The sequence below is a fragment of the Lithobates pipiens genome, unplaced genomic scaffold (assembly GCF_037356315.1).
Source record: "Lithobates pipiens isolate NorthernLeopardFrog02 unplaced genomic scaffold, aLitPip1_a1.2 Scaffold_19, whole genome shotgun sequence".
NCBI lineage: Eukaryota > Metazoa > Chordata > Amphibia > Anura > Ranidae > Lithobates > Lithobates pipiens.
Genome location: NW_027507764.1, coordinates 365329219 through 365353647, shown reverse-complemented (window position 1 = coordinate 365353647; position 24429 = coordinate 365329219). Strand labels below are relative to the sequence as shown.

At 47.9% G+C, this 24429-nt stretch overlaps 1 protein-coding gene across 1 annotated transcript in view; it reads right to left on the bottom strand.

The window, feature by feature from the left end:
- The window catches only part of CDKAL1 (CDKAL1 threonylcarbamoyladenosine tRNA methylthiotransferase), a 1106309-nt gene extending 1082609 nt beyond the window's left edge, over window positions 1-23700 (bottom strand). Inside the window, exons 1-3 of the mRNA XM_077493830.1 lie at window positions 23570-23700; window positions 11725-11756; window positions 11464-11624 (exon numbers count right to left, since the gene is read on the bottom strand). Coding sequence (XP_077349956.1) covers window positions 11464-11621 — 158 coding nt within the window. The 5' untranslated portion in view covers window positions 11622-11624; window positions 11725-11756; window positions 23570-23700. The remainder of the gene's footprint in view (window positions 1-11463; window positions 11625-11724; window positions 11757-23569) is intronic.
- Window positions 23701-24429: the final 729 nt, after the last annotated feature.

Here is a 24429-nt window from a genome sequence, read left to right as displayed (position 1 = left end):
TGGGAAAAAATAAAATAAAAACAAAAACACTCTTAACTGGCTGTTTTTTTCTTTTTAACTGGAAATTACTTATCTGCTGTCCTATCTAGGACTGAATCCAAGTCAGGCCCAAATAGTAAATCTTCCAAAAACGGTAATCCACAAAGTTTATTTTTTGATGCCGCATCCCCGGCCAGGTCTTTAGCCACAGTGCTGGCCGAGTTAGGGCTGCAGATCTTGCTGTCAATCTAAGAGAGTCTGCTAAAGCATATGAAATTAATGCTACAGCAGCTGACAAAGTTGAGAAAGAATCCAGAATTTCTTGCCTTGGTGAGTCTGCTATAATATGGGCTTTGAGCCGATTCACCCACTATACCATATTCCTGGAGACACAAGTAGTCGCCATAGCTGGTTTGAGATTGCCCATGATTGCCAAGTCCTTTTAAGTTGTTGATTCATCCTTTTATCCATGGGATCTCTTAACACCCCCATATCCATGAATGCTAGGTCAGTTGATCTTGAAACCTTGGAAAAGTCTGCATCGAGTTTTGGGCTTTTATTCCATAAGTGTCGCTGGGTCTTAATCAAATGGAAAGCGCCTTTTAAGGGCTTTAGAAAAAAAAGGCTCTGGTTTTGCCCATTCATTCTTAATAGCCTTAGAAATTATCGAGTGCACAGGAAAAAAAAAACGGAAAATTGTATACTCACCTTTCCATAAATTTTACTTTTCTGACGCATCCCATGGCAGCACACACATTGGGTTGTGACTCTGCCTCCACAACCTGATAAGACTGGTTAGCTATAAGATTCGAAGAGGAGTCCACCGTTGCATTCTTAGTAACTATCACCTTAGAGGGGTGGGACCTTGTGTGCTGCCATGGGATGCGTCAGGAAAGGAAAATTACGGAAAGGCGAGTATACAATTTTCCGTTTTCCTGAAGCATCATGGCAGCACACACATTGGGAAATTACTCGCTACATGGGTGGGTGCTTTTCGAAAGATTTACTCAAGTACAAGGTATGGATGAATTAGTTTGGATGATTGATCTCCCGAACTCAGCTGTAGTTAATTGAGCCGGGTCTATTTTGTAATGTGCCATAAACGTGTTTTTTGAGGTCCAAGTTGCTGCCTTGCAAATAGTCTCTGGGGACACTTTTCAGTATGCTGCCCAGGAAGGCGCTACTTGCTCTTGTTGAGTGTGCTCAATCCCTCTGGCATTGGGAGAAGTTGAATTAAGTACGCTTTTCTTATGGTTCTAATTAGCCAAGATGCTAACGTACTTGAGGAGGCTGCCTGGCCCTTCTTTGCGCCATGTGGTATGACTAGAAGGTGTTTTGTTTTTCTAAATGTACGAGTAGCTTCTAGGTAGGTGGAGATGACCGATTTAATGTCCAAAGGATGAGGATTCCCCTCGCTATTGAAAAAGATTGGAAGATTGATTTCTGAGTTGAAGTGAAAGGTAGATGCTACCTTGGGTACAAACGGATCCGGACAATTCTGTCTGGAAAGAAAAAAAAAAAACAAACAGATGCGGTTCTATAATTAGTAGGGCCTGCAGTTCCAAAACCCTCTTGGCCGACATTATTGCCACCAAAAAAAGATAACTTGAGTGTTAAGTCCCATAGGGAAACTGAATTTAGAGGAAAGAAAGGTTCCTTTGCCAGGGCTTCGAACACGATTGGTTTCCTGGGGGGCCTAATTTTCAGACATTCTCTGGAATTGGATGATGAGAGGATTCGAGGCCCATTTAACTCCTGACATTGTGGATAGAGCAAAGACTTGGACTTTTAAAAAGGTGCTAGAGCTTATTCCCTTTTCCAAGCCTAGCTGCAGGAACTCTCCCTCTCCCTTTCAATCTCCAAGCCGTTTGATGTAATCGTTCTGGAGATGGATGCAGGAACTGTCCTTGCGAGAGCAGGTCCGGGTACAGTGGAAGCTGGAGTGGTTCTTCAGTGTTTAGTTGTAGGATGGTCGCAAACCATGGCCTCCTCGACCAAAAACAGCAATACTGCCACTACTGTGGATGTCGAGCTCCTCAATCTGGCTATTAGGGGTACCGGAGGGAATATGTACCCTAGGTGGAATTCCCAAGGGTGGTGAAGACAGTCAATCCCTGCCGCTGTTGGGTAGGCTGTTCTTGCTAGGAAGCGGGGACATTTGTTTTTCTCTGGCGTTGCCGCTAAATCCATGTCTGGTGTTCCCCATCTGCACGTGAGAAGGGCAAAGGCCTGGTGACTGAGGGACCATTCATTGTTTGAAACAAATACTCGGCTCAAGCCGTCCGCAAGTTGGTTGGGTCGCTGGGACATATCGCCTTTAGGTCCGCCAGGTGGACCTGTGCCCATTCTAGTATGGCCCGAACCTCCTGCATAAGCGTGTTGCTTCGGGTAACCCCCTGCCTGTGAAAGTAGTTTACTGCTACCGTATTGTCCATTCTCAGGACGCTTTTCCCTGTAAGGAGTGGGCAGAAGGTTAAGAGGGCTTGCCAGGCGGCCCTGAGCTCTAGGACATAAAAAACTGGTAATGGGGGTACAATGGGATGATAGCGTGTAAGGTTGCCGATTTGGGTCCACCACCGTGCAGAATTCTTCACTGCCTCAGTATTCGCTGACTCATGGAATATCCATCCCATTGTTTTAGGAACGAGTTCTGGAAAGTTCTCGAATTCCATTGGGACCACTGGATCATGAGGAACGTGGAGGACATTGATCCTAGGATGCTTAGGCACGATCTTGCGGATAGTTCTACCGACAGAAGTCTTCTTACTTTGTGGATGAGGGGGATGCAGTTTCTCCGGGGGGGGGGGGGGGGGGGGGGAGACCAACTGTTCTGGAACTGGTATCTAGCTCAGCTCCCAGGAAAATCATATTCTGTGTTGGTACCAGGCTGCTCTTTTTCCTGTTTATTATCCACCCGAATTGCTGGAGTGTGGAGAGTAGCACTGTTCGATGTTGCAAGAGTTTTTCCTGACCGTCGGCTAGGAGGAGAATATCGTTTAGATATTAGTGCAGGACTCTCAGTCCTTTCTCCCTCAGGTGTGCTACAACGCGTAGTAAGACCTTTGTATAGGTTCTGGGTGCCATTGAAATGCCAAAAAGGAGGCTTTGGAATTGGAAATGACGTTGGCCAATGGCAAAGCGCAGGTACTTCTGGAAGGCTTGGTGCACGGGTATGTGCAAATAAGCGTCGGACAAATCGACTGAGAGCATCCAGTCTTCTGCTCCTATTGCTAGTAATATGGATTGAAGACTCTCCATCTTAAAGGATTCGACCAGAATCGTTCGGTTGAGATTCTTTAAATCTAGCACCGGCCTCAAGTCTCCTGTCTTCTTTGTAACCAGAAAAAGAGGGGAATAAAATCCTACACCTCTCTGTTCCCATGGGACTTCTACAATCGCTTGTTTCTGTAGTAGCTCCATGATATATTTGACTAGAAGTTTGCGTTTTGGGCGAGAGGATGGTAGCCTGGTAAATCTGTAGTGATTCTTGGGAGGTCTGTGTATGAACTTTCATCTGTGGCCGTCGCGAATGGTAGAAATCGTCCAGTGATCTTGTATATGGTCTATCCATATATCAGCAAATAGCCTCAGCCTTGCACCTACTATTGCGGGCTGGGCGAACATGGCATCAAAGAGACTTTGGTTGGTCTCCTGGGGTAGTCCCCTTTTACCTTCTGCACCCTCACGAAAGACGGCTGTTTGTTTTGCCAATTCCGCTTGAACTCCTTCCTTGGTTTATAAGATCTTGCATCCCGATATGTGGCGTCTGAACGATGTTTTTTTTTGTTGTTTGGGCCTTCTATCCGACGAGATGAGACCCGATTTTCCTCCCGTGACCTTTGATATTGCTGAATCTAACTTGGGGCCAAAAATGTTGGTACCATCGTATGGGATCTTACACCAACTGGACCTTAGAGGTCGTATCCACGACCCAAGGTTTGACCACGGTGCTCTCCGGGCAGTCACAGAGGCCAACATTGCGCTTGCTGAGGATCTTATTATATCTACCGCAGCCTTCGCTACAAAGTCCCCCGCTAGGCTGAGTTCCTGCAGAGCAGAAATTATTCTTTCTTGATCTGCTGCTTCCAGCAGTAACGTCTCCACGCTGGAATTCCAGCAAGTGATGGCTCTACCGACTGCTGCCAGAGCAACCACTGGCCTGCAAGCCCCACCCACTGCTGAGTACCTTTTTAAGGTCGAGATCTATTTTGCGGTCCATCACATACCTAAAGGTCACGGCGTCCTCTATTGGCAGGGTTACATGGCCCGCCAGCCACATTAGTGAGGAATCCACCAACAGAGCCAGAATAAGGGGATTCACCGTTGGTTCTTTTAGTGGCTAGAGCTTGCTCAGCCTATTTTTCAGCCCCGATTTTTTGTCCGGTCTTTGCCACTCATCCTTTATCAGTTCTTTGAGTTACCCTATAAAAAAGGAAATGTTTTGGAATCCTTCTTTAAAGTTGGGGAAATATTTTCTTAGTTTAGGTGGAGCCTCCTTCTCCTCCTTCCACCCGATTGCCTCCTTCACTGATTTTGCAAAGGGATCTATTAGTGCAAAATCAAATGCAGCTGGTGGTAATACTTCATCGTCTTCTGGAGAATCCTCTTGATCTTGATGAGTGTAGGAAGTAGATGCTAAATTAGCAGGTCCGATCGGTTCGATAGCTGCTACCTGCATGATCGATTCTTTTACCGATTCTCTTATTATATTAGATGCCTCCCTTGCATCGGATTCTTTATCATGGGTCGCCTCTTCCAAGCAAATTTGGCATACTAATTTACTTGTGTGGGCCTGTGCTCTGCAAACCCAAGGTCGCAGGACGTGTATGCCCTCCATCGCAGTGTTAGTGAGAGGAAGATGAACTCCTGCGGTGGCGGGAAGATCTTGAACAGCTTCTATGGGAGCGGGAATGTCTTGAAGGGGAACGCTCTTTTCTTTTAAAATGTGATGACCCCTTAGACCTGCCAGAAAAAAATAAAAATAAAATGGCGTTAGTGGCAATGCTCTCTTTTCTCCTCTTCTTATTTACCAATTTAGGTACATCCCCTTACCTTGTGGTTCGCGGATGGTCTGCTGAAGCGGTGGCCTCCATAGGGGAAGCAAAGTGTACCTGTGAGGAAAGGTTCTTATTAGAATCAATAGCAGAGTATGAGCAGCAGGTGCTGGGATAGTAAATGAAAGGCAGATCGGTTACCAGAGATCAGGGCAGACAGGTCTCAGCAAGGCAGCAAATAAGAAAAACCAGGATGGAGAGTGGTTTTTTGCAGTCTGCAGCCTGAAACGGGCACAGATCGATTTTTAAATATGCCACCATTGCGGTGCTGATGACGCCGCTGCCACGCATGCGTCGCACCGTTCCGCGACGCTCGGCCCCATCTTAGAGCCTGGCAAAGCTAGCAATAGAGCTTGTGTCACTTCCTGGGCACCTGGAGAGTCCTGATGTGGCCGCCATGATGGAGGAGGCATCCCGGACGAGGAACTGCAGAGCCCAGCGTGGAAATTAAGAGAAAAAGGTAAACAGGCAGAGAAGGGGGGGGGGGGGGGGGAACTGTAAAAACTACCCAGAAAGCAGTACGAGGATGAGAAAAAGAGGAGAGGAAAAAAAAAAAAAAAAGAAGGAGTTAGAGGGAAATGGCTGCTGTATACCTTCTTAAACCTATTTAAGGTTTGACAGGCATTTTGCAAATTCTAGCCCCTGAGACCATCAGGGTGGGACTTCCCTTCTTTTAGAGACTGTACAAGACAGGGCTTCCAGTAGGAGAGGCTGAACCTAGCTGGAGCGAAACGGTAAGGGGATTCCATGTTTCTAACAGATCCTGACCAAGCGATCGTCCACAAAGGTGAGAAAAAAAATAAAAAAAAGGGAGGAGAATGCAATGGTGGACTCTTTGAATCTTATAGCTAACCAGTCCCATCAGGTTGTGGAGGCGGAGTCACAACCCAATGTGTGTGCTGCCATGATGCGTCAGGAAAGAGATTTTTAGGCTCACTGAGACCTGAGTACATCCTGTCATGCAGACAATTCTTTTCTCTCCTCTTCTAGGTCCAGAGTAATATAAATTGCTTTGAACAGGCCATCTACCTGTTCTAAAGACAGTTTGTATTTAGAAAGTGCATTCTCCATACCTTCCTCCTCTTCTCCTTTAGAATGAGAGGGGGAATGTCTTGTCCCTCTTGGGCAAGAGAACCTGCCTCAGTCTCCACCACCGGGACTAATAGTGAGCCTTGAGAGAATTGTGAGGTAGCCGGCTTGAAGGGTGGCATCCAGTACCTTTTTTATGCAGAAGAAGCTTCTTCTACTAGAGAATCAAAAATTCGACACAAGGCCTTCTTCCAGCATTCAGGTAGTTTTGCTTTGCATGAAGGACACTTCTTTTGCAACCAGATCAGAGCACTTGGCCTGCCACAATACAAAAATCAATCCCAGTGAGACAACCTGTCCTTTCAGGAAGCCTGGACTTTCAGGACAGCACCTAGGGGTCCCTGACTCCCCACTTAGTGTTCCCTTCCAGAAGAAACACAAACTGACAACATGTGGGAGGGAGACTCCTTTTAAAGTTCTGTGGAAGAGGCGTTTCCTGTTGGCAAGTAGAAGGAGCCACTCCTAGGTGCTGTCCTGAAAGACGTCAAATAATAAATGCACAGCCATTCATCCAGCAAATCATGTACTTTTGTTATATATAAATTAAGAAAATAAAAGAAACTTCTTTAGCCATTTTTCTCCTCTGAACAAGTGTTCTTTTATTGTGAACAGTAATACAATATCACAATATGGCCACTAGATGGCACTGAGGAGCATATGAAATACAGTTTATAGGGACCAATAACTCAAATAAAGCAATATCCATTTAGCAAAATGGACATGCAGCATGATGCTAGCACCACCAACATGCTTCATTTTTGGAAAGATACATTGATGGTGAGCAGTGTTACACTTATACTAAACACGCTTTAAGTCTGAAGGGCAAAGAAGCTAACTTTTGGGTTCATCAGACCATATAACCTTTTTCTGAGTGACATCAGTTTCCCTACATGCCTTTTGGCAAGCTGTGACCAAAATGTCGCAAATGTTGTTAGAAAACAGTGTTCATTTCCCATTGTCTCAAAGCCTTTGTCTTGGCCTCCCACACCAGTAATCTTCACTTTTATGGACAGCCTGATGCTCACAATTTTTTTTTTATCAATGACATACTCTTTGCATTTCCAAATGATTCTGACCGGGACATTTTTTATACCAATCCACTGGCTTGCACTTTTTATGGAGTTGCTTATAGTGTTCCACTGAAGGTGTTTTTTCAGGCGCTAAAGGGCTAAAAATAGCACCTGTAAAATGCCTCCCTTGCAGCCCATGTGTAAAAGCCCAAGTGCTTTCACACTGGAGCGTTGCACTTACAGGACACATTAAAATAAGTCCTGCAAGCAGCATTTTGGGAGAGCTTTAGGAGCAGTGTGTACACCACGCCTCCACCACCCCTGCCCTTTGAAATGAATGGGCATTGCTGCCAAAGCACCTGCAAAGCTCTTCGGGATTTTCTGGGTGCATTTAACCCTTTCTTCAGATGCAATTGGGGGTTAAAAGCACCGCTAAAATGACAGTAAAACTAGCGGCGCTTTACTGCTAACGCAGCCATCTGGCAGTGTGAAAGGGGTCTTAAGATATATGCACATTATAGAACAATCAAATTAAACCCCTTAACCGCACAGATTGTCATTTAATGAAATATGTGACCTTGGAAATATGTACTCAGTGATGGTTTAGGAGTGTGAATCCTGAAACGCGTTTATACATTATTCAAGATATTGGTGTTTTTTTTCCTCCCTTGTAATTTACTAACCTCAATGTACAATTTCAAAGTTCATAAATATTAGAGCTGCACAAGTAATCGTTAAGTGGTGCGTTTCGGTCTTGTTCCTTGTACACAGAGATTTCTCTAGATTCTCTGAATCTTTTGATGATTGTACTGTACATGATGATATACAGTAAAATCTTGGTTTGAGGGCGTTTTGCAAGACAAGCAAAATTTTTTTTATAAATTTTGGCTTGATATACAAGCAATGTCTTGATGCACAAGTAGCGTCATGTCACAACTGAGTATAAAACAGAACAGAGACGCCTCTAAGAGTAGCAATATGGTTACATTTAATGAAGGTACAACATTTAGCAAGTCACATGTTTTATGTTTAAAAACAGGCACATCTAAGCATTCAGGCATCTGGGGTAAAGCTGTCAGCATAGACCATCCCCCACACCACCATCAACGTCATCCCTTACAAGCCTCACTTTCAAAATTGCTCAACTACAGGGTTGACTTCCTGGTCACGATTGCAGACTAAGCGCCAGCAGTGCGGGGAACAGTCGATGTGGACAGCTTTATCCCCGGATGCCTGCATACTTAGATGTGCCTCTTTTAATCATCAACCATGTGGGTTGCTAAATGTTGTACCTTCATTAACCACTTCCCACCCAAGGGACATCCAGGGACGTCCTTGATTTTGCAGGGGTAGATCTGAATGATGCCTGCAACTACAGACATCATTCAGATATCATCTTTTAGTGGCAGCGATTCCCTACACCACAAGAATGATCATAATGGCTGCTGCGCCACTTGATCATTCTTACAGGTGGCCAGAGTCTCTATGATCGTTCGGAGGCCAAGCACAATATTATGACGTCACGCCTGGCCTCTGCATTAAAACGAATGCGCCTCCTCCGCTGAGAAGCCGTGATCGTTAACTTATTTATTTATTTATTTTTGATGATTGCAGGCTTCCCAGCCTAGAGGCGAGATGTGGGGTTTCATTGAAAAGAGTGTTCAAACCACACATGAGGTATCGCCCCAAATGTTAGAGCGAGAGCAATAATTCTAGCCCTACTCCAACTCAAAACATGTAACCAGTAAAAAGAAAAAAAAATAATAATTAAAGCGTCGCCTATGGGGATTTTTACGTACCAATGTTTGGCCCCATTCCCCGAGCATATGCAATTTTGAAGGGTGACATGTTGGGTATCTATTTAAAATCGTCTAACTTCATCTTTCACATTATGCAAAAAATTGGGCTAACTTTAATCTTTTGTTTGTTTTTTTTGCATGAAAACAGTTTTTTTACCAAAAAAATAAAAAATAAACACGTTCGAAAAATCGCTGCACAAATACCGTGCGAGATAAAAAGTTGCAACGACTGCCATTGTATGATGAATTTTACATGTGGGAGAGAAATGTCAGAATTGGCCTGGATGGGTAAAGGTTAAAATGTAACCATATTGCTACAGTTAGGCGCCTCTCTTCTCTTCTATACTCTGAAGTTCCAGATGGATTTTGCTTCTAATCCCCTTGTGGAGGGCTGCCATTTGTGGATGGACATTTAATGGTTACACAACCTATCACATTGCTATGATCTTTTTATATGGACTATAAACTGAAGGACTTAAAGTGGTTGTAAACCCTTACAACCAACTTTGACCTACAGGTAAACCTAGATTAAGGCTTACCTGTAGGTCCAAGAAATATCTCCTAAAGATACACGGTTTAGGAGATATTTACCCGTAGACAGCGGCGCACAGGTGCACTGGGCAGGCCGCAGATCGCGGCGATATGCCGCAAGTGTCAGCTCCCGTGCGCATGCGCGGGAGTGACATAATCGCTGCTCCGGCGAATCACAGCGTCAGAGCAGCGAGACCCGGAAGTCACTCCGGGATCCATGTCAGCGGCGGACATGAAGACGGAGGACTAGAGAATAAAATGGTGGTTGTTGTAATATTTTATGTCACACTGTATTTGTGCGGCGGTCTTTCATATGTAATTTTGAGGGGGAAAAAAAAATAAATTTAGCCCAATTTTTTTGGATAATGTAAAATATGTTGTTACACCGTGAGAATCGTGAGAGAATCGTAGAGCTGCACGATTCTGGCAAAAATTGCAATCACAATTTTTTGCTTGGAATAAAAATCATGATCGGACAAAGACACAGCCCACTCCACTCTATGGGCCCTCCTATCTGATCCAATCAGATGGAATGGAACAGATCCCCTTCTGTTTCTTTTTAGTCTATCAGATTGGAGATAGGTGGGTGCAAATGGACACAAGTCTGTTTACATCTGCCGCAACAGAGATGAATGGAGGGTCCGATTGGGTTGGACCCATCTCTTGAAAGCGGGCCCCAAGGCTGCTTTCACAATAATGTGCAGAGTTTACCAGCACCGTGCAGTGCACCTGTGCCTTTCCTGTAGGTTAGCTGCACTTTTTAATAGACTAAGCTAATCTATTTTGCACGTGTGGCACACTTTCTAAAAGCGCACGAAACTCACAGGTAAGAACAGAAGTATATGACTCAGTGCAGGTAACCTGAAGGTGCACTGCACTGCACCTGAGGATCGGTTTGGAAGCAGCCCAGTAACCACAGCAGAACAGATGTGCCAATATATGCACTGAATTTAGTAAATCAAAAACTTTCCTTTAATAACGGGATTCCATTCAGGTACCACCGGCTATTGCTGTCCCAGGTGGAGTACATTTGGTATCACTCTGCTTGTGACATGAGCCAGTGTTATACAGGAAGAATCAGCATATGCTGCTCTGCTCCCTCCACAGCCGCTTGTTTCCTCTACTGCTGGCTTCATTCAGAACACTGATGCTCTGGGATGGCGGGTTGGGTCTATCCCAGAGTAGGAGAACGCGGGCCACTGGTTGGGTAGTCCTAGTCTACAGACTCCAGGCACACCCGGTCTGAGCACCTAGAAAGGGGTCCAGTAACCACAGCCAACAGATAAAAAATAAAAATAAATACATTGCAGTGTGTTACTCCTGAAGTGTTCTGGAAACACAAAAACTGAGGTACAAGGGAAGGGAGGGACCTATTAAAATCTGTTTTGTGTTTACTGTAGAGGGCAGAGCCAATCTCTCTAAGTAAGCTGTCCTGGAAGATGAAGGGGGAAATCGCACTGAAGTCAGAATATAATACGATTTCCCTTTTCATGCAATTTTGTGAACCCCCAGCTTGAGAACTTCTAAAGTCCACTGGAAATCGCAGGATAATCACATTAGAATATTGGAAAGTAAAATGCAATGCAAACATGCTGCAATACAGCATATGCATTTTTCATACAGAGCAGTCAGTGTGAAAGTACCCAAATTAATCAGATGTCCCCACTGCAAGGTTGTTAACTCACCTCTTGCTCCAATTACAACTCCAATAGATTTCTTCTCACATTCCGTCTCTGTTATATTGGTGAATCTTGCCAGCAAGGATAGAAACAGCAATAAAATTTGACTGGGGCTCTAGCCCAGAGCTCAAAACTTAGAAAGACTGAGTTTTGTAAATTAAGGAGCTATCAGAATAATAATAACGCTATCTCTAATTGTGACATTTCTGTTCTTGATGATCTACTCCTTTTCCAAACATTGCAAAAAAAAAAAATTGCATATGCAAACCCTTAAATAATGAAAAAAAAAAAATATTTTTTTAAATAAGAAGAATTATAATACCTGTCAGTTGGAGGGAGCTCCTCGGTTGTGTTTTGGTTTCTTTTCCGGACTCGGGGAACAACATTCTGTCTTGCAGACTGACGGTCATGTGGTTTAGGGTCTGCTGCTGAGACCATATCTTCAATGTCATCAATTATTGATTCGCAAGAAGCAGGCATGTTCTACAAAAGTACACAGGAAAATGGAACTGGTAAGGAAACATACTCCATATAGCTTAATTTGCGAAATATAAGAATTTGGTTTTATTAGTATAGCACTTACAGCAGGTCTTGTAGGTGACTTTCACACTGTATCTACATTGCGGAAGGAAAAAAAGGTCAGTAAATAAAATTCACTAACATGAATATCCTACGCAAGACAAAACAATTAACATGTGCCATGCAAAGCACATAGAACAGAAAGAATATTTAGATAGTTATTTAGATCACCAAGGGAATCTGTTTATAATGGTGAGCTGCCTTTAACCACTTTACGACCGGCACACAATGATTTACGTCCATTTTTTGAAGAGGGATATCTCGGTAACAGCAGCAGCAGCTGCTGCCACAACCGAGATATCCATCTCTTCAGGTGCCGGTCACGTGTACGATAATGGTGGTCTCCGCGAGATCACCGCTATCGGCGGCAGAAGAGGTGACACCCCCCCCCTCCCGCCACTCTCCCACGCCCTCCTCGGCTTACCGGAGCCGTCGGTAGCGGCGGAGGCGATCGGGTCCTGTCTGTGCCTGGATATAGAGACGAGTGAGGCCAAGATGGCCCCCATTCGTCTCTATACCATAGGAGGGCGGAAGCGATGCCAAATGTCACTACCTCTTAAAAGGCACATTTTTTCAAATGACTTTTTTTTTTATTGCATGTAAATCCAAAATATGAGATCTGAGGACATTTTGACTCCAGATCTCATATTTAAGAGGACCTGTCATGCTTTTTTTCTATTACAAGGGATGTTTTCATTCCTTGTAATAGGAATAAAAGTGATCTTTTTTTTTTTAAACAGTGTAAAAATAAAATCATAAAATGTTTGGGGGTTCTAAGTAATTTGCTAGCAAAAAAAACAGTTTTAAACATGTAAACATCAAGTCTGAAAAAGAAGCCTGGTCCTTAAGTAGATAAGGGCCCATCAGTGCCACTGTCATATTCGGCTACCCATCACATTTTGTTACCCGCCGGAGTGCGCATGCGTGATGCCGCCATATGCGTTCCAACACTGTTGTAAGACCACTTTGCCACAGGGCCCCTCATGGGCTCGCTATGCTTCGGGCAAGGCTTCGCTCGGCATAATTATAATCTAAGGCTATGCCCACTCGGATGGTGGGGCTTGAACCTGGACTCAGGGGTGTGGGCACAAAAATCTGCGCAAGCGCAGATCACCAGAGTTGGACCGCATATATCTGCGTTGTGCATGTGCAGTCCAGCGGGTAGCCAAATGTGATGGAACACCACCTCATCAGTGAAGGAGAAAAAGTACTTAAATTTTTTTATAACAAACAAAAAGAAAAAAGTTGTTTTCAATATTATCGTTTTTTTTTTTGGTTTCTTTTTTTAGCAAAAAATAAAAACCCCAGTGGTGATCAAATACCACCAAAAGAAAGCCCCATTTGTGAACAAAATGCTAAAATTGTTGTTTGGGTACAGCATTGCATGACCGCACAACTGTCATTTAAAATGTGACAGCGCTGGAAGCTGAAAATTTGCATGGGTGGGGGGTTAGTGCCCTGTATTGCAGTGGTTAACCTCTTTTCGACCGCTGCACGCCCATATACGTCAGCACAATGGGGAAGTGGTGGGCAAATGGGCGTACCTAGGCACGCCCACCGCATACAGCATGCCCGCGGGACCCACCGACTCGCTGTCCGCCGGTATCCCGGCGTTCGAGTCACGGGGAGATGACTATGTAAACAAGGCATTTCCCCATTCTGTCTGGTGATATGACAGGCATCTACTGCTCCCCATCATAAGGATTCTAACTGCCCACAATTAGAATCACTCCCTAGGACACACTTAACCCCTTGATCGGCCCCTAGTGTTTAAACCCTTCCCTGCTAGTGTAATTTACACAGTAATCAGTGCATTTTTATATTGCTTTTTTTCCCCAAAATGGTCACCTTTTGTTTATAGCGCAAAAAATAAAAACCGCAAAAGGTGATTAATACCACCAAAGGAAAGCTCTATTTGTGGGGAAAAAGGGATGTCAATTTTGTTTGGGTGCAACGTTGCACGGCCGTGCAAAAAGTGCTCTGGTTAGGAAGGGGGTAAAATCTTCTGGGGCTGAAGTGGTTAAAGGAGGAAAAAAAAAAAAAAAAAAAAAAAAAAAAAAAAACTGGCTTTTGCTGCAATAGTCACGTTCAATCCAAGGATTTCCCCTGCAGTACTTGTTTTTATACACTAGATGTTGTCAGGCTGATGACCAGTATCTGACTTGACAGGTAAAGCTGGTTTCACACGGGTGGTCCAATCATGTCTGCCTGTCAGTTTTTCAGGTGGACTTGATCGGACCAGCCATTGTTTTCTATGGAGAGGCAGATGTCAGTGGACTATAGAAAATGGAACAACGTTTACAACCAATATTTACTTAAATCAATAGAATGTCCATATGAAATGCAACATATAGTGAATAAAAAAAATCTTCTGTATATCCTCCAATTACAGTGACTTTCTAAAGTGCAAAGTTGCTTCACCCAAAGCGGTAAATCAAAACGCTAACCAAGTGACCACCAGGCATATAGTATAAGCCGGAATCCTCAAATCTCCGACGTGTCCTCCCAGGAATCACACAGCATGAGGCATCTGTGGTTAGTTGCACTTTAAACTATTAAAAAAACTTTATTAAACTACCCACACCTTCTGTGGCTCTGAACGGAGGAGACAATTTTTCAGATGATTTGGATATGAGCTTATCATAAAGGAATATACACACGTATGTCATGATCGTTTGGATTGTGAATTGGTCTAACCACAGGTGCCTCATGCTGTGCGATTCCTGAGAGAACACAGATTTGAGGATTCCTAATACTATATGCCTGGTGGTCACTTAGTGGCCGATGCTATCTGGTGAGCGTTTTGATTTACTGCTTCGGGTGAAGCACTTTAAGTGAAGCAAGTTTTCACTTTAGAAAGTCACAGCGATTGGAGGATATACAGAATATTTTATTTATTTATTTGCTATATGTTGCAATTCATATGGACTTTTTATTGATTTAAGTAAATATTAGTTGTACACTTTGTACCTTTATATAGTGTTTTTTAATCATTAGATTACATGTTTGTTTGTACCGTTTTTTCACTTTACAGAGAATGCAGCAGGGGTAGATATGAGGGGATGTCACATTACAGGGGATGCTGGTGAGCTGAATACAGGGGAGTGTGGAACCTGGCAGGCTGAATGCATGGGACCTCCCGTTACAGGGGATGCTGGAGACTGCATACAGGGGACCTCACGTTACAGGGGATGCTGGAGACTGCATACAGGGGACCTCACGTTACAGGGGATGCTGGAGACTGCATACAGGGGACCTCACGTTACAGGGGATGCTGGAGACTGCATACAGGGGACCTCACGTTACAGGGGATGCTGGAGACTGCATACAGGGGACCTCACGTTACAGGGGATGCTGGAGACTGCATACAGGGGACCTCACGTTACAGGGGATGCTGGAGACTGCATACAGGGGACCTCACGTTACAGGGGATGCTGGAGACTGCATACAGGGGACCTCACGTTACAGGGGATGCTGGAGACTGCATACAGGGGACCTCACGTTACAGGGGATGCTGGAGACTGCATACAGGGGACCTCACGTTACAGGGGATGCTGGAGACTGCATACAGGGGACCTCACGTTACAGGGGATGCTGGAGACTGCATACAGGGGACCTCACGTTACAGGGGATGCTGGAGACTGCATACAGGGGACCTCACGTTACAGGGGATGCTGGAGACTGCATACAGGGGACCTCACGTTACAGGGGATGCTGGAGACTGCATACAGGGGACCTCACGTTACAGGGGATGCTGGAGACTGCATACAGGGGACCTCACGTTACAGGGGATGCTGGAGACTGCATACAGGGGACCTCACGTTACAGGGGATGCTGGAGACTGCATACAGGGGACCTCACGTTACAGGGGATGCTGGAGACTGCATACAGGGGACCTCACGTTACAGGGGATGCTGGAGACTGCATACAGGGGACCTCACGTTACAGGGGATGCTGGAGACTGCATACAGGGGACCTCACGTTACAGGGGATGCTGGAGACTGCATACAGGGGACCTCACGTTACAGGGGATGCTGGAGACTGCATACAGGGGACCTCACGTTACAGGGGATGCTGGAGACTGCATACAGGGGACCTCACGTTACAGGGGATGCTGGAGACTGCATACAGGGGACCTCACATTACAGGGGATGCTGGAGACTGCATACAGGGGACCTCACATTACAGGGGATGCTGGAGACTGCATACAGGGGACCTCACATTACAGGGGATGCTGGAGACTGCATACAGGGGACCTCACATTACAGGGGATGCTGGAGACTGCATACAGGGGACCTCACATTACAGGGGATGCTGGAGACTGCATACAGGGGACCTCACATTACAGGGGATGCTGGAGACTGCATACAGGGGACCTCACATTACAGGGGATGCTGGAGACTGCATACAGGGGACCTCACATTACAGGGGATGCTGGAGACTGCATACAGGGGACCTCACATTACAGGGGATGCTGGAGACTGCATACAGGGGACCTCACATTACAGGGGATGCTGGAGACTGCATACAGGGGACCTCACATTACAGGGGATGCTGGAGACTGCATACAGGGGACCTCACATTACAGGGGATGCTGGAGACTGCATACAGGGGACCTCACATTACAGGGGATGCTGGAGACTGCATACAGGGGACCTCACATTACAGGGGATGCTGGAGACTGCATACAGGGGACCTCACATTACAGGGGATGCTGGAGACTGCATACAGGGGACCTCACATTACAGGGGATGCTGGAGACTGCATACAGGGGACCTCACATTACAGGGGATGCTGGAGACTGCATACAGGGGACCTCACATTACAGGGGATGCTGGAGACTGCATACAGGGGACCTCACATTACAGGGGATGCTGGAGACTGCATACAGGGGACCTCACATTACAGGGGATGCTGGAGACTGCATACAGGGGACCTCACATTACAGGGGATGCTGGAGACTGCATACAGGGGACCTCACATTACAGGGGATGCTGGAGACTGCATACAGGGGACCTCACATTACAGGGGATGCTGGAGACTGCATACAGGGGACCTCACATTACAGGGGATGCTGGAGACTGCATACAGGGGACCTCACATTACAGGGGATGCTGGAGACTGCATACAGGGGACCTCACATTACAGGGGATGCTGGAGACTGCATACAGGGGACCTCACATTACAGGGGATGCTGGAGACTGCATACAGGGGACCTCACATTACAGGGGATGCTGGAGACTGCATACAGGGGACCTCACATTACAGAGGATGCTGGAGACTGCATACAGGGGACCTCACATTACAGGGGATTCTGGAGACTGCATACAGGGGACCTCACATTACAGGGGATGCTGGCGACTGCATACAGGGGACCTCACATTACAGGGGATGCTGGCGGGCTGAATAAAGGGGACCTCACATTACAGGGGATGCTGGCAGGCTGAATACAAGGGACCTCACATTACAGGGGATGCTGGCAGGCTGAATACAGGGGACATCACATTACAGGGGATGCTGGCGACAATACAGGGGACCTCACATTACAGGGCATGCTGGCAGGCTGAATAAAGGGGACCTCACATTACAGGGCATGCTGGCAGGCTGAATAAAGGGGACCTCACATTACAGGGCATGTAGGCAGACTGAATACAGGGTACCTCACATTACAGGGCATGTTGGCAGACTGAATACAGGGGACAACACATTACAGGGGATGCTGGCAGGCTGAATACAGGGGACCTCAAATTACAGGGGATGCTGGCAGGCTGAATACAGGGGACCTCACATTACAGGGGATGCTAGCGGCCCGAATACAGGGGACCTCACATTACAGGGGATGCTGGCAGGCTGAATACAGGAGATTTCACGTTACAGGGGATGCTGGCAGGCTGAATACAGGAGATTTCACGTTACAGGGGATGCTAGCAGGCTGAATACAGGGGACCTCACGTTACAGGGGATGCTGGCAGGCTGAATACAGGGGACCTCACATTACAGGGGATGCTGGCAGGCTGAATACAGGCGACCTCACGTTACAGGGGATGCTGGCAGGCTGAATACAGGGGACCTCACATTACAGGGGATGCTGGCAGGCTGAATACAGGCGACCTCACGTTACAGGGGATGCTGGCAGGCTGAATACAGGCGACCTCACGTTACAGGGGATGCTGGCAGGCTGAATACAGGGGACCTCACATTACAGGGGATGCCGGCAACAATACAGGGGACCTCACATTACAGGGCATGTTGGCAGACTGAAAACAGGGGACCACACGTTACAGGGGATGCCGGCAACAATACAGGGGACCTCACGTTACAGGAGATGCTGGCGACAATACAGGGGACCTCACATTACAGGACATGCTGGCAGGCTGAATAAAGGGAACCTCACATTACAGGAGATGCTGGCGGGCTGAATACAGGGGACCTCACATTACAGGGGATGCTGGAGACTGCATACAGGGGACCTCACATTACAGGGGATGCTGGAGACTGCATACAGGGGACCTCACATTACAGGGGATGCTGGAGACTGCATACAGGGGACCTCACATTACAGGGGATGCTGGAGACTGCATACAGGGGACCTCACATTACAGGGGATGCTGGAGACTGCATACAGGGGACCTCACATTACAGGGGATGCTGGAGACTGCATACAGGGGACCTCACATTACAGGGGATGCTGGAGACTGCATACAGGGGACCTCACATTACAGGGGATGCTGGAGACTGCATACAGGGGACCTCACATTACAGGGGATGCTGGAGACTGCATACAGGGGACCTCACATTACAGGGGATGCTGGAGACTGCATACAGGGGACCTCACATTACAGGGGATGCTGGAGACTGCATACAGGGGACCTCACATTACAGGGGATGCTGGAGACTGCATACAGGGGACCTCACATTACAGGGGATGCTGGAGACTGCATACAGGGGACCTCACATTACAGGGGATGCTGGAGACTGCATACAGGGGACCTCACATTACAGGGGATGCTGGAGACTGCATACAGGGGACCTCACATTACAGGGGATGCTGGAGACTGCATACAGGGGACCTCACATTACAGGGGATGCTGGAGACTGCATACAGGGGACCTCACATTACAGGGGATGCTGGAGACTGCATACAGGGGACCTCACATTACAGGGGATGCTGGAGACTGCATACAGGGGACCTCACATTACAGGGGATGCTGGAGACTGCATACAGGGGACCTCACATTACAGGGGATGCTGGAGACTGCATACAGGGGACCTCACATTACAGGGGATGCTGGAGACTGCATACAGGGGACCTCACATTACAGGGGATGCTGGAGACTGCATACAGGGGACCTCACATTACAGGGGATGCTGGAGACTGCATACAGGGGACCTCACATTACAGGGGATGCTGGAGACTGCATACAGGGGACCTCACATTACAGGGGATGCTGGAGACTGCATACAGGGGACCTCACATTACAGGGGATGCTGGAGACTGCATACAGGGGACCTCACATTACAGGGGATGCTGGAGACTGCATACAGGGGACCTCACATTACAGGGGATGCTGGAGACTGCATACAGGGGACCTCACATTACAGAGGATGCTGGAGACTGCATACAGGGGACCTCACATTACAGGGGATTCTGGAGACTGCATACAGGGGACCTCACATTACAGGGGATGCTGGCGACTGCATACAGGGGACCTCACATTACAGGGGATGCTGGCGACTGCAAACAGGGGACCTCACATTACAGGGGATGCTGGCGGGCTGAATAAAGGGGACCTCACATTACAGGGGATGCTGGCAGGCTGAATACAAGGGACCTCACATTACAGGGGATGCTGGCAGGCTGAATACAGGGGACATCACATTACAGGGGATGCTGGCGGGCTGAATACAGGGGACCTCACATTACAGGGGATGCTGGCAGGCTGAATAAAGGGGACCTCACATTACAGGGCATGTAGGCAGACTGAATACAGGGTACCTCACATTACAGGGCATGTTGGCAGACTGAATACAGGGGACAACACATTACAGGGGATGCTGGCAGGCTGAATACAGGGGACCTCAAATTACAGGGGATGCTGGCAGGCTGAATACAGGGGACCTCACATTACAGGGGATGCTAGCGGGCCGAATACAGGGGACCTCACATTACAGGGGATGCTGGCAGGCTGAATACAGGGGACCTCACGTTACAGGGGATGCTGGCAGGCTGAATACAGGGGACCTCACATTACAGGGGATGCTGGCAGGCTGAATACAGGCGACCTCACGTTACAGGGGATGCTGGCAGGCTGAATACAGGAGACCTCACATTACAGGGGATGCTGGCAGGCTGAATACAGGGGACCTCACATTACAGGGGATGCTGGCAGGCTGAATACAGGGGACCTCACATTACAGGGGATGCTGGCAGGCTGACTACAGGGGACCTCACATTACAGGGGATGCTGGCAGGCTGACTACAGGGGACCTCACATTACAGGGGATGCTGGCAGGCTGAATACAGGGGACCTCACGTTACAGGGGATGCTGGCAGGCTGAATACAGGGGACCTCACGTTACAGGGGATGCCGGCAACAATACAGGGGACCTCACATTACAGGGCATGTTGGCAGACTGAAAACAGGGGACCACACGTTACAGGGGATGCCGGCAACAATACAGGGGACCTCACGTTACAGGAGATGCTGGCGACAATACAGGGGACCTCACATTACAGGACATGCTGGCAGGCTGAATAAAGGGAACCTCACATTACAGGAGATGCTGGCGGGCTGAATACAGGGGACCTCACATTACAGGGGATGCTGGCAGGCTGAATACAGGGGACCTCACTTTACAGGGCATGCTGGCAGGCTGAATACAGGGGACCACACGTTACAGGGGATGCCGGCAACAATACAGGGGACCTCACGTTACAGGAGATGCTGGCGACAATACAGGGGACCTCACGTTACAGGAGATGCTGGCAGTCTGAATAAAGGGAACCTCACATTACAGGGGATGCTGGCGGGCTGAATACAGGGGACCTCACATTACAGGGGATGCTGGCAGGCTGAATAAAGGGTACCTCACTTTACAGGGGATGCTGGCGGGCTGAATAAAGGGGACCTCACATTACAGGGCATGCTGGCGGGCTGAATAAAGGGGACCTCACATTACAGGGGATGCTGGCAGGCTGAATACCGGGGACCTCACATTACAGGGGATGCCGGCAACAATACAGGGAACCTCACATTACAGGGGATGCTAGCGGGCTGAATACAGGGGACCTCACATTACAGGGGATGCTGGAGACAATACAGGGGACCTCACATTACAGGGGATGCTGGCAGGCTGAATACAGGGGATCTCACATTACAGGGGATGCTGGCAGGCTGAATACAGGGGACCTCACGTTACAGGGGATGCTGGCAGGCTGAATACAGGCGACCTCACGTTACAGGGGATGCTGGCAGGCTGAATACAGGCGACCTCACGTTACAGGGGATGCTGGCAGGCTGAATACAGGCGACCTCACATTACAGGGGATGCTGGCAGGCTGAAAACAAGGGACCTCACATTACAGGGCATGCTGGCGGGCTGAATAAAGGGGACCTCACATTACAGGGCATGTTGGCCGACTGAATACAGGGGACCTCACATTACAGGGCATGTTGGCAGACTGAATACAGGGGACCTCACATTACAGGGCATGCTGGTGGGCTGAATAAAGGGGACCTCACATTACAGGGTATGTTGGCAGACTGAATACAGGGGACCTCACATTACAGGGGAAGCTGGCAGGCTGAATACAGGGGACCTCACGTTACAGGGGATGCTGGCAACAATACAGGGGACCTGACGTTACAGGGGATGCTGGCAACAATACAGGGGACCTCACGTTACAGGGGATGCTGGCAGGCTGAATACAGGGGACCTCACATTACAGGGGATGCTGGCGGGCTGAATACAGGGGACCTCACATTACAGGGGATGCTGGCGGGCTGAATACAGGGGACCTCACATTACAGGGGATGCTGGCGGGCTGAATACAGGGGACCTCACATTACAGGGGATGCTGGCGGGCTGAATACAGGGGACCTCACATTACAGGGGATGCTAGCGGGCTGAATACAGGGGACCTCAAATTACAGGGGATGCTAGCGGGCTGAATACAGGGGACCTCACGTTACAGGGGATGCTGGCAACAATACAGGGGACCTCACGTTACAGGGGATGCTGGCAGGCTGAATACAGGGGACCTCACATTACAGGGGATGCTGGCGGGCTGAATAGAGGGGACCTCACATTACAGGGGATGCTGGCGGGCTGAATACAGGGGACCACACATTACAGGGGATGCTGGCAACAATACAGGGGACCACACATTACAGGGGATGCTGGCAGGCTGAATACAGGGGACCTCACATTACAGGGGATGCTGGCAGGCTGAATACAGGGGACCTCACGTTACAGGGGATGCAGGTGACTGAATACAGGAGACCTCACATTACAGGGGATGTTGGCAGGCTGAATACAGGGGACCTCACATTACAGGGGATGCTGGCAGGCTGAATAAAGGGGACCTCACATTACAGGGGATGCTGGCGGGCTGAATAAAGGGGACCTCACATTACAGGGCATGTTGGCAGACTGAATACAGGGGACCTCACATTACAGGGCATGTTGGCAGACTGAATACAGGGGACCTCACATTACAAGGCATGTTGGCAGACTGAATACAGGGGACCTCATGTTACAGGGGATGCTGGCGGGCTGAATAAAGGGGACCTCACATTACAGGGCATGCTGGCGGGCTGAATACAGGGGACCTCACATTACAGGGGGAAGCTGGCAGGCTGAATACAGGGGACCTCACATTACAGGGGATGCTGGCAGGCTGAATACAGGGGACCTCACATTACAGGGGATGCTGGCAGGCTGAATACAGGGGACCTCGCGTTACAGGGGATGCTGGCAGGCTGAATACAGGGGACCTCATGTTACAGGGGATGCTGGCAACAATACAGGGGACCTCACGTTACAGGGGATGCTGGCGGGCTGAAAAGAGGGGACCTCACATTACAGGGGATGCTGGCGGGCTGAATAGAGGGGACCTCACATTACAGGGCATGTTGGCAGGCTAAATGCAGAGGACCTCACATTACAGGGGATTCTGGCAGGCTGAATGCAGGGGACCTCACGTTACAGGGGATGCTGGTGACTGAATAATGGTTATACAATCACCTGGAAACATATATGGATTTGCTGAGTGATACGTTTTCACATGTACATACAGAGTATCCTTGCTGTTTGATAGGCTGTGGAGTCGGAGGCGTGTGCCAATGCGATATTACAGCGTGACATGTTCTGGGTACCAGGACATAGTACAATATATACAGTCACATGATTATGTGTTGGGTATAATTTAAGCTTGGGTCACCAAGATCAGATGCCTTATGTTATGGATAGAAGCAATGCCTTTCCATGGTGCTGATGGTGGCCCGCCTGCACCAATTGAACACAAAAACCCTGGACACAGCCTGGCCCCTACACCGTCATACAGGGACAAGTCCAGCTCTGGAAGGCACAAACACTGCGTGGTCTGCTGTTACCTACTACGAATGGGCCCCTCTGTCTATCAGCACCCTAAGGGCAGGGAAGGTGTCCCCTCTATGCCCTCCCTATGAGAGCACCTAAAGGGGACTGTCCAGGTAACCGGGACTTTAACGACAACTACGTATGTTGTGACAGAGAAGACACGTCTGCTGACGCACACACAGGCGGGAACATGAAGTGTCACCCATTAGCACTGCTCACAGAGACAACCATCCTCCCTCCACACTCACCCGGCTAGTCTATGGCTCTTCCGCTCAGCACCGACACTTCCAAAGCCGAAACAACACACAGCTAACAGGCTTCACTCCAAACTTTCCACCACTGACACCATGCAAGTTTACCCACGTGTCCTGACTCCGCCCCTCACGCTCTACGGTGTGCAGCGTGCGGACACACCTACTAGAAACGCGAAGCGCCCTCACATGTACTCTACAGAGCGGGATATCTTCCTAATAAGAAGTGCTATGGGTATACCCATCGGCATAAAACAAGAGGACTACGCGGGATAAGAGGAGGCCTGGAATTCCACTTACTTCACTCCTACAACAACCACGATTATTAGGTAATGCAATGTACAAAAAAAGTGCACCCCATGGTGGGGTGCACTTTTTTTGTACATTGCATTACCAAAAAATAAAAATGTTATTTCTAAATGGAACACAACATGTACCCTTAGTAGCATGCCTAAGACACACTAATACTCATTTCAATGTTTTATCCCATCCTAATATACACCAACCCTGACCTTTGACCCTAAACTTGACCTTAACCCTGTTCCCGGCCTAAATGAACGTCTCAGATCATACACAGAGATGAAAAAAATCTCCCTACATAAGTTTTACATGTTTATCTGCTGTCTTCATCTTTAGATATTCTTTAAAAAGTGCACATGATGTTAGAGATTTTTCTTCCTGTTCCAGCAGTAGGAGTGTAGTCTTGGTATACACTGTGTGTAAGCTGATTGGAGGAAAGGCACACCCCCATTCCACATAGGAAGAAATGTGCAGAGCTGTGCTATGAACAGTCAAGCTCTCTGCTAATCTATTTATAGCACCCACGGACACAAATTTCAAGCTGCCTTTTATCTCCA